Below are 13,342 nucleotides of genomic sequence, written 5' to 3'. Positions count from 1 at the left end.
CCTCCTCCTCCTAAGTCAGTGGTGTCTGTTATAAGTGAGGCTTGGGAAGAGCTTTCCAGTGGTTCCCTCCCCAAACACAGCACAACTTCACTACGTGCTGGCTGGTGAGGGGGGTGACTTAACTGTGTCAGATGACAGAGCGGCTGTCCTAGCAGTCTTTGCTCTTAATCTAAACTGGCTTCTGTATTGACAGAAGAAATTCCCCAGCTTTGACTTTAATCCTGCAGCATGCGCCACCCAGCGGATACCTGGAGCACTGCTACTCAAAAGCGTGGTCCCTGGACTAACACTCATTCAGTGAAATATTTGTTTCCAAGAGGAGCGTAAACCTTGGCATTAAGTTCTAAGAACCTGTTAGAGCAATAAGATCTTGCTGTGCCATCCAAGCATATGGATGCTGGGCTTGTATTTTATGTCTTCTTCATTTAATTTTTACTAACTTTCCCTCAGTTTTATGAAAGTATCAGTCTGCTCTAGGCCAGGAAAGAAAATGTTCATCACTACAGGTAGCTTGAGAAGCACTGTCCTGGACCGATAAAAAGCCTAAGATAAGATAACAGAAGCAGAATCATGTTTACAGACATGTCCAGTCTTTGAGAGAGCCGATAGGCGGTGCGTGGTGGCGCATGGTGGCAGAGGGAGGGTGGGAGGCGTCATTGCGTGTGACGCAAAGCTCAGTACAAGGACTTTCACTCTAAATGTATCCTCTTAAAGGAGGCTCTAGATGACAAATCTGGGGCATTTGATTTATTTTAGTCCAATCTCATACCGTCAGGAATTACATAACTCTTCAATCGTCTATTTCCAGAGCCCACTCTTAGAAAATGTGTCTAAAAGTATCTAACCTACATTTTTCAGTTTTCAGGTCTTTCTCATCACCTTTCACAAACCAAGCCAGTTGGGTCTTTGAAAATCTTTTTTGCTTCCTGGATGTAGTATAAAAATGAGCTTCGATGCCCAGGATGGAATTTGTGTTATACTAAATAAATCCAGGGCAAAGAGCTTAATCGCCTAAGGGAGATTCTACACATTTTCTGTCTGAAAGCCTGTGGTCAAAAATAGCTGGGGACGTAAAGTAATTGTACATTGTACATTGTATCAGAAAAGAGGCCATGACCTTTGGGTTTAATAGAGTACTCCTATTTTAGTTTACTAATTTGATATACAAAATCATACAGCATTGAGTATTCAATGGATATAAACCTTACTGGTAAATCCACAATAGAGATGCTTAGAGTCCACCTGTTTGCTGATATTCAGACATAGAACCTTTGTAAACTTAATTCCCTTAAAGAAGGAAAGGGCTAAGTCATCTAATGGATTCATCAAACTAGAGCTGCCTTGGGAGGGAGAGGAGATTGTTTTTTAGGGGTGAAGAGAATACTTTGATTTTTGATTAATGCAACTTTTGGTTATATATATAATCTTGAAAAATCCAGGGAAAATATAAAAATGAATAAAAACCACAATTTTCCATTATGCAAAAATTACTGTTTAGGGGTATTTACTTCCAGCCCTTCCCCATATTTATACAAAAAGTAAGAATATCATTAGAATTATATATGTGTAGTTGATTCTCATCATTTGCAGTAGTTATGTTGTGTAAAGTCATTGTGAACATTGAATTAGCAAATATTGAACTTCCACTCCTAGGGGAATTATGGGGTTAGGTTCCTGTGACCTTCTGGTCACATTTTTGTCAACGAGTCTATATATAACCTTGCTTTTATATGTGATTCTGTTTAAAGATACCTTATTTAATATATATTGTTGATCCATTAACATTGAACTCGTGGCCAGATTCACTATAACCGATGCCTGAATGAGGTTCATATAACATGTTTATTTTCTCTGAGGCACTATCACAGCCTTCTTGCATTTAGGAACACCAGACAGTACTTCATCACTATGCCTGGGCTCTTTTAAATGGCAAAATCACCAACCAAAAGCACAAAAATGTGGGAAACATGTTCACATATGAGAGCTGCAACAAGCATTTCCTTGTTTAATCTCAGCTGGAAACACATGTGTCAGTGAACTCAATTTATTCACTGCTCTGTGCATTTCTGTGAATGATTCCAAAGATGCCCTGAGTATTGATTTTGGGGTTACAAATAAATTCTGGTGAGTACGTGAATTTGCAAATATGGAATCTACACACCATGAGGATCGATGATGTAAATGTGGTTTTACACACTGCTTTATTTTTTAACTTCATATTATATGGGAAAACTTTCAATATTCATTATAGTAATTTTTGTAATGATTGACTTGATGTACATTGCTAAATATATAATATTATAAAAGATGACTACACAAGAATATAAAAAAGCAGATAAATCATTTTATTGGGTCTAACCGAGAATTTTGGAAAATATCTGTGCTCTTCCCAAACCCCTCCCTGTAAAAGGTAAAGTACACGATGGAAGCTGAAAACTGTCCATGCCAAATAGTTGGAAGATTTTAACTACTTAGGACTTTGTCCAAAGTTGGGGATTTTGTTCTTTTTATTGAGGCCCTAAGAAAAGAATAACACACCAATTTTCCACAAGAGGGTACCCACTTGCCTCCTTTTCCTGTCTTTCTGTTTCCTTTTATTAATATACTGAGTGCTGTGCTTGATTGGGCAATGTCTGTTGGGTTTCTAACTACTTATACTGTTCACTGTTGAGAGAGATCTCTTTTTTATTTTTTAATTTTATTTTTTTTTATTATGTTAATCACCATACATTACATCATTAGTTTTTGATGTAGTGTTCCATGATTCATTATTTGCGTATAACACCCAGTGCTCCATGCAGAACGTGCCCTCTTTAATACCCACCACCAGGCTAACCCATCCCCCCACACCCCTCCCCTCTAGAACCCTCAGTTTGTTTCTCAGAGTCCATAGTCTCTCATGGTTCATCTCCCCCTCCGATATCCGCCCCCCCTTCATTCTTCCCCTCCTGCTCTCTTCTTCTTCTTCTTCTTCTTTTTTAACATATAATGTATTATTTGTTTCAGAGGTACAGGTCTGTGATTCAACAGTCTTGTACTATTCACAGCGCTCAGGAAACAAACTGAGGGTTGCTGGAGTGGTGGGGGGTGGGAGGGATGGGGTGTCTGGATGGTGAGCACTGAGAGAGATCTCTTCTAACTGATTTCATCTCCCCAGGTGTTGGATTAAATGACGGGCAGTGGCATTCCATCTCCTTATCTGCCAAACGGAATCACCTGAGTCTGGTGGTAGATGGCCAAGTAGCCTCTGCTGCTTCTTCCCTGGGGCCTGAGCAGATTTATTCAGGTGGTACCTATTATTTTGGAGGTAAGAGAAAAGGTCAGGCCATACGGGCAATTGACCCCTATTTGCAGTTACTCCCCCCTGTGTCTTGGAGATGTCATCATGTTTTAACCAATTCAATAGTATGGTAATTTCTCACTTTCTTTGAACATGGAAATGTTGAGTGAATCAAGATGACCAACTATGACCTAAGATGCATTTCTTAGATGTGATTTACTTATGTTCACAATTTCGACAATGAGAATGATTGCAAATAGACAACCGTCTTCAGTTCTCTTTCAAACTTTGTTATATTTTCCTAGTGTGAAATGGTTCTTATATGGCTTTTTCAGATTTTATGGGCTGATTTTATTGCAGTATTTTCCTGCACATGGCTCTTAGCTCCTGTGGAGCATCCGTATTGCTTTCCTACTGCCCAATGCAGAAGGACAGTATTATGCCCATGGCAAATAATCTAACCTAATTAGCCATAGAAACCTCTGTTCATTGCTAAGTAATAATGCACTGATACATTTGATGAAATTAGGGCATCAACCTTCAACACCAGGCCATCTCTCTAAGAGAACAAAAACAAATGAAGCATTTACCTGCCCTGGATGTTTGATTGAACTAAAAGCTTGAAAAAGAAAACCTTGGAAATGGAAATGAGTCTTTACCACTGGAAAATTAAAATAAAATGTGACTTGCCAGTAGAAAGGCAAAGTTGTAAAACTGGTAGTAGTAGTAGTAAGACTTATTTCTAATCATGATTTGGTGTGTTTCTTATTGCTGTCATTTTGAGTTTTAATAGTCACCTCTGTCTAGAATCGCCTTTGAATTTGGTGGCGGTAGTGCAGTCTTTATTATTCATCAATAAAATACAAATTCCTTCCTAAGAATTGACAGTAAGCACACAGACCATGCATCGTTCATCTGATACTAAGAACGAACAAACATGCATCGTTCATCTGATACTAAGAACGAACAAACACTTTCCGTGCTACCCAGGGAGGGGTCCATACGGTTTTCCTGTCATAACTTAAAGGGAAACTTTCACAATGTCTGGAGCCCTCGATGACCTGCAAATGAAGGCGGAGGATGTCCTCAGATTCCTCGCGGCAGGAACCCGCGTGGGCGGCACCAACCTCGACTTCCGAATGGAACCACAGAACATCTACAGAAGGAGAGGTGATGGAGGCTACCTCATGAATCGGAGGAGAACCTGGGAGAAGCGTCTGCTGGCAGCTCGTGCCATTATGGCCGTTGAACAGCTGGCTGATGTGAGTGTCCTATCACCCAGGAATCCTGGCCCGTGCGCTGGGCTGAAGGATGCTGCTGGCCCTGGAGCCACGCCTGCTGCCGGCCGTGTCCCCACTGGAACCTGCACTGACCAGATCCAGCCAGCCTTCCGGGCCCGAGACTCCCGGTGGTGACTGATCCCAGGCCTGACCACCAGCCTCTCACAGAGGCGTCTCAAGTTCACCTGCCTACCATCGCTCCGTGGAGCACAGAACTCTCCTCTGCGCTCTGTGGACCTCGCCGTCCCTTGCAACAACAGGGAAGCTCAGTCAGCCGGTCTGATGGGTGGGTGCCGGCCCGGGATGTCCTGCGCATGCGTGGCACCTGAGCTCTACTTCTGCAGAGTTCCTGACGGGGTTGAAAAGGAGGAGCAGAGCCCGCTGAAAAGGCTGTGACCACGGAGGAATTTCAGGGTGAATGGACTGCTCCAGCTTCTGAGCTCACTGCTTCTCAACTTGAAGTCGCAGGCTGCTCTGGCCACTGAATGGGTAGGAGCAACACCTGAGTGGTCTTAAGCTGCTCTTCCACAAAGGCAAACAAAATGGCAATAAGGTCGATGGAAAGTAAAGAGTTTCTTAAAAAAAAAAAAAAGAGGAACAAACAAAGAAAACCCCTGCCTAATCCGTTGCTGTGAATGGCAGCACATATGGCAACAGTCTTAAAAGACGTAATTGCCTCCTTTAGCGAGATTTGTTCATTTCTGAACCAAGTTGTTTATTAAACCTCATGGAATATATGATTGATTTTATGGCAATCCATGGGAACACATTCCTTTAATAAATGGTAAGGTATGGAGTACAAATTAACTAAGAGCTTTCACTTCAAAGGAAAAAATTTAGAAGCACTAAAAGAGATTTTAAAAATAGGCATATTGTTAAATGTGAAAAAAAAAAGACTAGATAAAGTGAATAGACTGGATAAAAGTGTAAATCATGAAAATAGAATCCTCGTTCTTAAAGTATTTTGCATCCCTCATGTTCATATTTAACGATGCCTACCTATTTTTTGCAGAAAATTTTTATTGCTATTATTCATTCTGTCCTAGTTTATGGTGAAATATATCAACATGTGCACTCTGTAATTTTGCTTGTTTTTATTATGGTACAAATGATATACTCTATTTTATTTAAATAAACTTTTAATCTTTGAATAGTTTTACATTTATGAAAAAGTTGCAAAGATACGAAGAGAGTGCCCATATTCCCTGCACCCAGTGTCCTCTTACATCATATGTGCATTTTAAAGGATACTAATTAGAATACTATGCATATCTACATGTGCATTTCCCAGCTTAGAAAGATAATATTATCAACATTCATTTGCCCATCCAGGGTCCTATCTCTTCATCTCCCCAGATAAACACTGTCTTGAATTTGGGTTTTATTCTCCCTCTCATGTTCTTTATAATTTGGTGTCTATTAAAGTGTTTCTGAGTTCCTAACCAATAAACTGTGGAAGCTTCCATAATAAAATTCAAACTTCAGGACTTTAAAAAAAAAATCACAACACAGGTTTACTTAGGTATCTCTGTTTAATCAATCATTTCAATTGGTGTCCTTCAGTTCCAGAACATTTTGCGCATGAGATTCTACTGATCAATGAACACACACCCTGCACACATTAAGGCACGCTGACATTTCCAGGCTGGGAACAAGAAGCCAAAAGAAAGCAGGGGACCTTCTCCTGCCCTTCTCCTCCCTCCCTTGTTGCAAGGGATGGCGATGTCCACAGAGCGCAGAGGAGAGTTCTGCTGTTCTGCAGTTCTTCCCAGACTTGTGGTCCAGAGACTGGTAGAGGAGGTCCATCCTTCTGGAAGCCCCCTTAGGCCTTTGGGCTGGCAATTCTGGATGTGGGGAGTGGACTAGAGGAGAGTGGGGTGACTAACTCTTCCCAGTTTTATCACTGGATGCCCTGAGTTCCAAGGCAAACTGTCACAGGTTTTGGCCCTAGAAAACCTTCCACTCTGTGTGCCTGAGAGCCTCCTGTAATACTAGGATCCATATTATCTAGGTGGAAGGCTCTGCTTAAGTTGTTACTTCTTCAGCCAGTTTATCTTCAAGTAAATAAATATCCCATGTTCTGAGATGCTTCCCATCAGTTCTCTTCCACTACCCTCTCAACTCACCTGCAGCTTTCCAGTGATCTTATCAGCGTAGAGTTGGCCTACCGTGGCTGCAGTCTCTTCCACCAACCTGCATTGTACCTCCATTCTAGGCTGGTCTTGAGAGTGACAGTCATGTTGGGAGAGGGGGCTGCTCAGAAATCATAGCATTCCGCCTATGCCATACCAGACACCATTATCTGTCCATCGTTTTCCACTTTTTCTCCCTCCAACTGAGTGCTTTTTCAAAACTTCAGACTTCATTGTGGTGCATTGTGCTCGACTTTTATCATTTATAAATTATAAATTTTAAATCTGGGTTCTCCAGATTGAAGGCAGGCAAACGTCTAATTTCTGCAATATTCCCCCATGTGATCTTTGTGCTCTTGAATAACACACTGTGCAGCACAGACCAGAGGCAGCAGACCTTGGGTAGAATTCTCACACCCCTGCTTGGGTAAATCAGACATGCTCCATCCAGTGAACAGGCTAGACCACCATGAAGTCAAAGCCGACATCTTCTGGTGTGGTGACACTGAGTGATTATAATTTATCTGTCATCCTCAGAGGTGCTTCACATGCGCACTGCCTCCGGTAATGGATCCATCCGTTAATTCAGCATTAAGTATTCCCCGGAAATCTTCATATTTTAGACCTTCCATCTCAAATGGGTTCAGTGCTGAACTTCTCTCTGCTGTTGGCAATATATTAACTTGTGGTTGCCTGTTATCGTAGACTAATGAGGCGAACCTGGCTTGAACCCTTCTTTATTCTTAAAATCTCTTGCTTATTAAAAATTGTAGCTGGGAATATGAAGTGCCTAATGATATGACGATGTGCTTTCTGTAAAGTTCCGTAATCTTTCTTTGTCACTGCGTTTGCTTAGTTTTATTCCCTATAGGCATATTGCACAATTTATTTTATTCTGAAATGGTTTGAAATGTGTCAGGAAACACTACCTGGAGAAAAGGAGATTAGCAGAGCTGTTTATATTCCTGGCATATTGTAGTCGCCCCCAAATAGTATTGAACTATTATCCTCTCAGTTTTCACTTTAACATTCTTAATTGGTTAATAAGTCATCTAGAAAACATATCGAGGTTATAATAACCATCTCCTACACCACAGAAGAATTTTAAGCACTGAAAACGTATGTTGTACCATGTACAATAAATTGATACTCCAAGAGCTTTCATCACCTTTTTTTGATATATCAAATTTGAAACTTCAAAGTCTCCCTTGGTTAAAATGTGATATTCCAATGTACCTGATAACTGTTTTAAATATGACTCCTGGCCTTTACTTGCCACGTTAATGTGTTTTGTTAGGAAAATAAGCATTAAGGGGAAATACCGTCAGTCACAATATTTAATTATAATTAGGAAAGAGTGTGGATTGTATAGGTATTAGGAAGAAAAAGAGTGTGGCTTGTGTAGGAATTAGGAAGTTTCTGATTCATTTCTTATTCTTGAAACTGTAATAGTGCTTGGCAACCATAACAGCAGAGAAAGATTAATGAAAAATACCTAAGTATAATGTATGTGTTCATACTCCATAAAATTATTTATTTCACTTGGCTAGAGAAACACTTAGAACATCATTAAACCCCAGAGAATAATGGTTAATAATATAGTTCTTTATTACTTAAATAATTAGAAACAGGTCTTAGATAAGTGTTAGAAAAAAATCAATATAAATGGAGCATTCTTTTATGAGGCAAAGAATAAATAAAATCACAGTGAAATGTTTTTGACGTTAAGTCATTATGATTTATTAAAATGCATGTGTGTATGGCTCTTATATGCATATGAAAATAAAGTATTTAATTAAATAGTTGGTAATTTTATTCCAAGTCAATACAGCTCCTTTCCCAAATAGTTAGCTTTAAATACCAAGGTATTTCACTGTTACTGATTTATCTTTTGTTATCTACAGTGCACATTTTCAATCTTTATGCCTTTTTTGCATTCCAAAAGACTAAGTTCCTGTGTTTAATATATCATTTAATATTACATAATGATAATATAGTATATATAATATATAATTATAGCATATAGTTATTATATATTCTTATTAATACAAAGTATTTCTCTTTATTACCATAGGGTAATAAAGAGAATAATAATAACATGATTTCATGTGAACCCTATGGTAATGAAGAGAAATACTTTGTATGAATTGCAATATGTCATTTAGATCAAACTAATGATGGCTGTGAGGGGCTCTTCCTCCCTCTTAATTTTAAGAAATTAATCAAGTGCCTTTTTTCTTTTCTTTTGTCATAAGGAAGTTGTGCTACTAAATCCTGATTCATTATGATATATCCTGATTTACTTTGTTTTGTTTTGTTTTGTTTTGGTCAGGTTGTCCTAACAACAGCTTTGGATCCAAATGTAAAAATCCACTGGGTGGATTTCAGGGATGTATGAGACTCATTTCTATCAGTAACAAGGTGGTAGATCTGATTTCAGTTCAGCAGGGGTCCCTTGGAAACTTCAGTGACCTTCAGATAGACTCATGTGGAATCACAGACAGGTAAGGGCAATCTCATTTCTTTACCTGACCTGTCCATTTTCAAACATTTGGCAGCATATTAAAATTTATATATAAAACGAATATGTTTTTAAACTTCTCTTTCCTGCCATCACCTGTTCCACAGGAACTGGATGATATTCACATTAGAAATAAGAAAGATATGCTTAAAAAAAAAAAAAAGGAAAAGAAAAATACACTTTTAGTTTTATACTTCATATTTCCAAGGATAAAATTGAGGTGGAAGACATGTGACCATGTTATTTATATGTACACATGCTACCAGTTTACAAAAGGTAATGTTGCTGCTGCTATAATTTTAGATGGGTGTAAATGTATCAAAAATATATCATTAAACTCAGTAAATTAGTACAGTCTAACGGTAGTATTGATCACCACGTACCACTAAGTCATAGACGGACTGCTTCTCTGACAGCTGAGTAATATTTTCAGAGGCCTAGCAGTTTAACTGGTTGCTGTGCTCCTACTGTGTGCCTTTAACAGCCCATTACTGTCTTCTCTGCAGGGAAAATAAAAAGACCCCCTCCTCTGGGAAAGTCTGGAGTGGTAGTATTGATCAAGATATAAGGATGACCAAGTAGTTGCAGTAGGAACTCCACTACAGGGCATGATAATTCAAGATTTGGAAGTTAGTTGTAGAGAACAAGTAAAACAGTAATTGATAGTTAATAATTAAAACAATAAATTGATAGTTAATAATTAAATATTTTTAGGCATGGGCATATTAGCCAAATAATCTTGCCAGTCATGCTTTCATATCAAGAGTGTTAATTTTAATTATTGAGTTCAATGGAGTGTTATGGCCATTACAGATAAAAAAACTAAGCAGTGTTGTGACAGACTTAGCCCCTACCCTGTAGTAATGTTCAATATATATTTTGAATAAATATAAATTCTGAGCTTTAAAAATAACTTTTTATTTGTATGAGCTATTTTATCAACATAAACACACATCTATATATATAATATTATTATATATTATATGTATATTATACCTGGTAGACCATTAGTCTATCAGTGTCTATGATCCTATTTTGAATACTAATAGATATTGTGTTGTGTGTAGAAAAAAGTAATTGTAATCTCATTTAGCAACGGAGTAGAAGGCCATACTTTCCTTTCTATGAATATTTATTTATTCATCATTTATTTATTTAACCTGATTTATAGAGAAAATAATCTTTCTATAATAAAAGATGATATGTGAAGAAAGAATTTAGATTGTAAACCTGAATTGGCTTGATTATGGGACTAAATGCCTGTGACCTTTTTCAAGGTTACATCCATACCAGCTCTAGAACCTTAATCCCGCTCTGGGGAAGGGCGTGTGGCAAGGCTCCCTGAGCCAGCTCTCTCAAGGTGGGGCTCACTTCTCAGTGGCCAACAGTCGTTAGGGCCCCCTGGGAAGGTTCGGCCATCCACACTATTAGTGATAGTCATGTTGACCATCTCAGACTGCAGACAGTTCTCTCTGTACAAGTTGATGCACACTTCTCCAATGTGGGTTTCTCTGAAGCTGTCCTCTTACACAGGGAATCTGGGGAGATACGCACTTGTAAAACAGAGGACTGTGATGCAGCGCAATTGCAGAATGTATAGTTTTAGTACCACATCTGAAAAACACTTCTCAGAAGTAGTGAGCAAATTATGGATAGATCCTGGCTATACGTGATTTATTTTTTTAGGAGAAACTTATGACTAACGGTCACCCTAGTAATCTTAAAAATAATAGCAAAAATCAAAGTAATTTTGGCATTTGTTTACCTTTTAGATTTCCAAAAGTACCTCTAGACTCATCCTCTTACATTCAGAAGAAGATGTATATTCATTTATTTTGGTCTTATGTGCTATACCTATTGACATAGCTTCTAAGCATTATTAAAGTCTTTTTAAAAATCTGTTTACCAGGGTATATCCTAAGCACTTAACATGAATTAGTATTTAAGTTGGAATGACTATGTGTAAGGATGGTGTGAGTGTGCAAGGAGTCTGGGAATGCATGTGTGAATGACCTACAAGTGTGAGCCTGTGTTGGGATAGTATGGTTGTGTGTGTGTGTGTGTGCATTTGTATGAGTTAGTGTGTGAGGAGTTGTGTGAGGGTGTGAGTATGTAGGGTGCTTTTGGATATGTGAGTGAGCTTGTGAGTGTGTACATGTGTGTGAGAGACTGTGTGCAAGGACTGTTCTAAAATGAATTTTATTTTTTAATTTTAAAGATCTAATTGTGTTTATTAAATGATTTATGAATTGGGCAGCGTCCCATTTAGCAGATAGAGGGGGCCTCCCTGAAATGAATTTTTAATTAATTAATATGTACTTAAAGTAATCCTCACAAAAACCCACAGAGCTTGTTCCTAGTAGTATTTGTTTCTAATAAATATGAAAACAGATGCACAGGGAGGGGAAGTTGGCTAAGAGGACATGGCTCAGAAGCAGAGCCTGCATCAAATCTCAGCGCCCCGGGGCCAGGGAAGTCCCATGGAAATGTCTGCCTGCCGAGCTGTATAGCCCCCTGGGGGCACATTCACATTTATTGTGGTTACTATTAATCTATGTATAATAAACACATAATTTAATGGTTTAATACATTGCAGTTAAAAACACAGGAACATTAGGGCGCCTGGGTGGCTCAGTTGGTTAAGCGACTGCCTTCGGCTCAGGTCATGATCCTGGAGTCCCGGGATCGAGTCCCGCATCGGGCTCCCTGCTCAGCGAGGAGCCTGCTTCTCCCTCTGACCCTCCCCCCTCTCATGTACTCTCTCTCTCTCACTCTTGCTCTCTCAAATAAATAAATCTTTAAAAAAAAAACAAAAACAAAAACACAGGAACATTAAAAATATACTTAAAAATCTGATGGGAACTAAACAGTGTAGCTCTTTTTTTACTGTAACTTTAAGTTGGATCAAACCTACACGTAAAGGTGTACATATATTTGCACACGTGCTCACACTCACACTTGTACAGTCATTCTCACACACTCTTTACACACATAAATGAATGGCCATTGCACAAGCCTCTCACGTGTCTGTATACACTTGTGTGCTCCCTCACACACCCCAAAACTCTTTACCACACACAATCCTTACACGTATACTCCTTATACATGCATTCCTCTACCTCCTCACTCATTAATCCATACATATGCACACTCACACACATGCACACACTTATAAGATCACTCCCACAGCCCTTACACACTCACATCTTCCTTCCACACAGTCACACACACACACTCATTTAGAAGCCCTCCCTTTGTTCTCTGTGCACATGCAGGGGAAGTGGCCCTACGTCAGAAATCTGGGTGGGGGGTGACTGAGGGCTGAGGGCAGTCAGTCCCTCGGTGGAACTGAGGACGGGACCACCAAGGGAGCTGCTGTCCATATCCCATGTCCCCATGTAAGTTATGAGCAATGAAAATAATGATGGAATTGTCTACAGGAAAATGTTGGAGGCTAGAGAGAATGGGTTGATGGGTTGTTTCACTTTGTACTGGAATGACTAGTGAGGAGAAAAGTGTAAATTGTTTAGACATTGAATGAAAATCAGTACTTCACTATACAATGTAATTTACCATAGTTTACTTACTGTTCATCAGACAGAGCTACTACATGGTGAATTTAAATAACATCCACAATCCAGGCTTCACGTTGTAATTAAAAAATGGGAAAAGTCAAGCCTAACAAGAATCAAGGAAAATGAATTCAGTATCTTTCAGCAGCAGCAAATCAAATAGAAATTTCACGCGTATCACACTAAGTATTCATTCTTTAGGATCTTAGGTATAGCCGCTTACATCTGCCCCCTTTTAAAACATGGCTGAGGTCTGTAAAGAAGAGCCTGCTCTGTCCTTTTCTTTTCTGATCACCAACTAGGGTTATTATTGTTTTAATCTCCCTCTTTCTTCTAGATTGTTATTGACTTGAAATGCTTCAAAAATTAAATACATGGTGAAATATTCTTTGAATGGATTCCTGTGAATCTATAAAAATGCTAAAATTTATGTAAACTTAGTTGGCAGTGGGAGATGCCCATTACTTATTTGTGAACCCTTAAAAAGCAGGTTGTAAAATAACATATGATTATATTTATAAATACAACCTCACACACAAATGCATGTATATATGTTT

General features: G+C 38.9%; 1 protein-coding gene across 1 annotated transcript in view; it reads left to right on the top strand.

Moving 5' to 3' along the window:
* CNTNAP4 (contactin associated protein family member 4) overlaps positions 1–13,342 on the top strand; it is a 258,405-nt gene that overhangs the window by 168,948 nt on the left and 76,115 nt on the right. The window contains exons 9-10 of the mRNA XM_064580174.1: positions 3,158–3,307; positions 9,025–9,196. Coding sequence (XP_064436244.1) covers positions 3,158–3,307; positions 9,025–9,196 — 322 coding nt within the window. The remainder of the gene's footprint in view (positions 1–3,157; positions 3,308–9,024; positions 9,197–13,342) is intronic.

This window comes from Mirounga angustirostris, unplaced genomic scaffold (assembly GCF_029215605.1).
Source record: "Mirounga angustirostris isolate CCGP_5_RB_7025 unplaced genomic scaffold, mMirAng1.0.hap1 SCAF_16, whole genome shotgun sequence".
Taxonomy (NCBI): Eukaryota; Metazoa; Chordata; class Mammalia; order Carnivora; family Phocidae; genus Mirounga; species Mirounga angustirostris.
The sequence above is the reverse complement of the archived record's forward strand: the minus strand, read 5'-3'. Positions and strand labels throughout refer to the sequence as shown.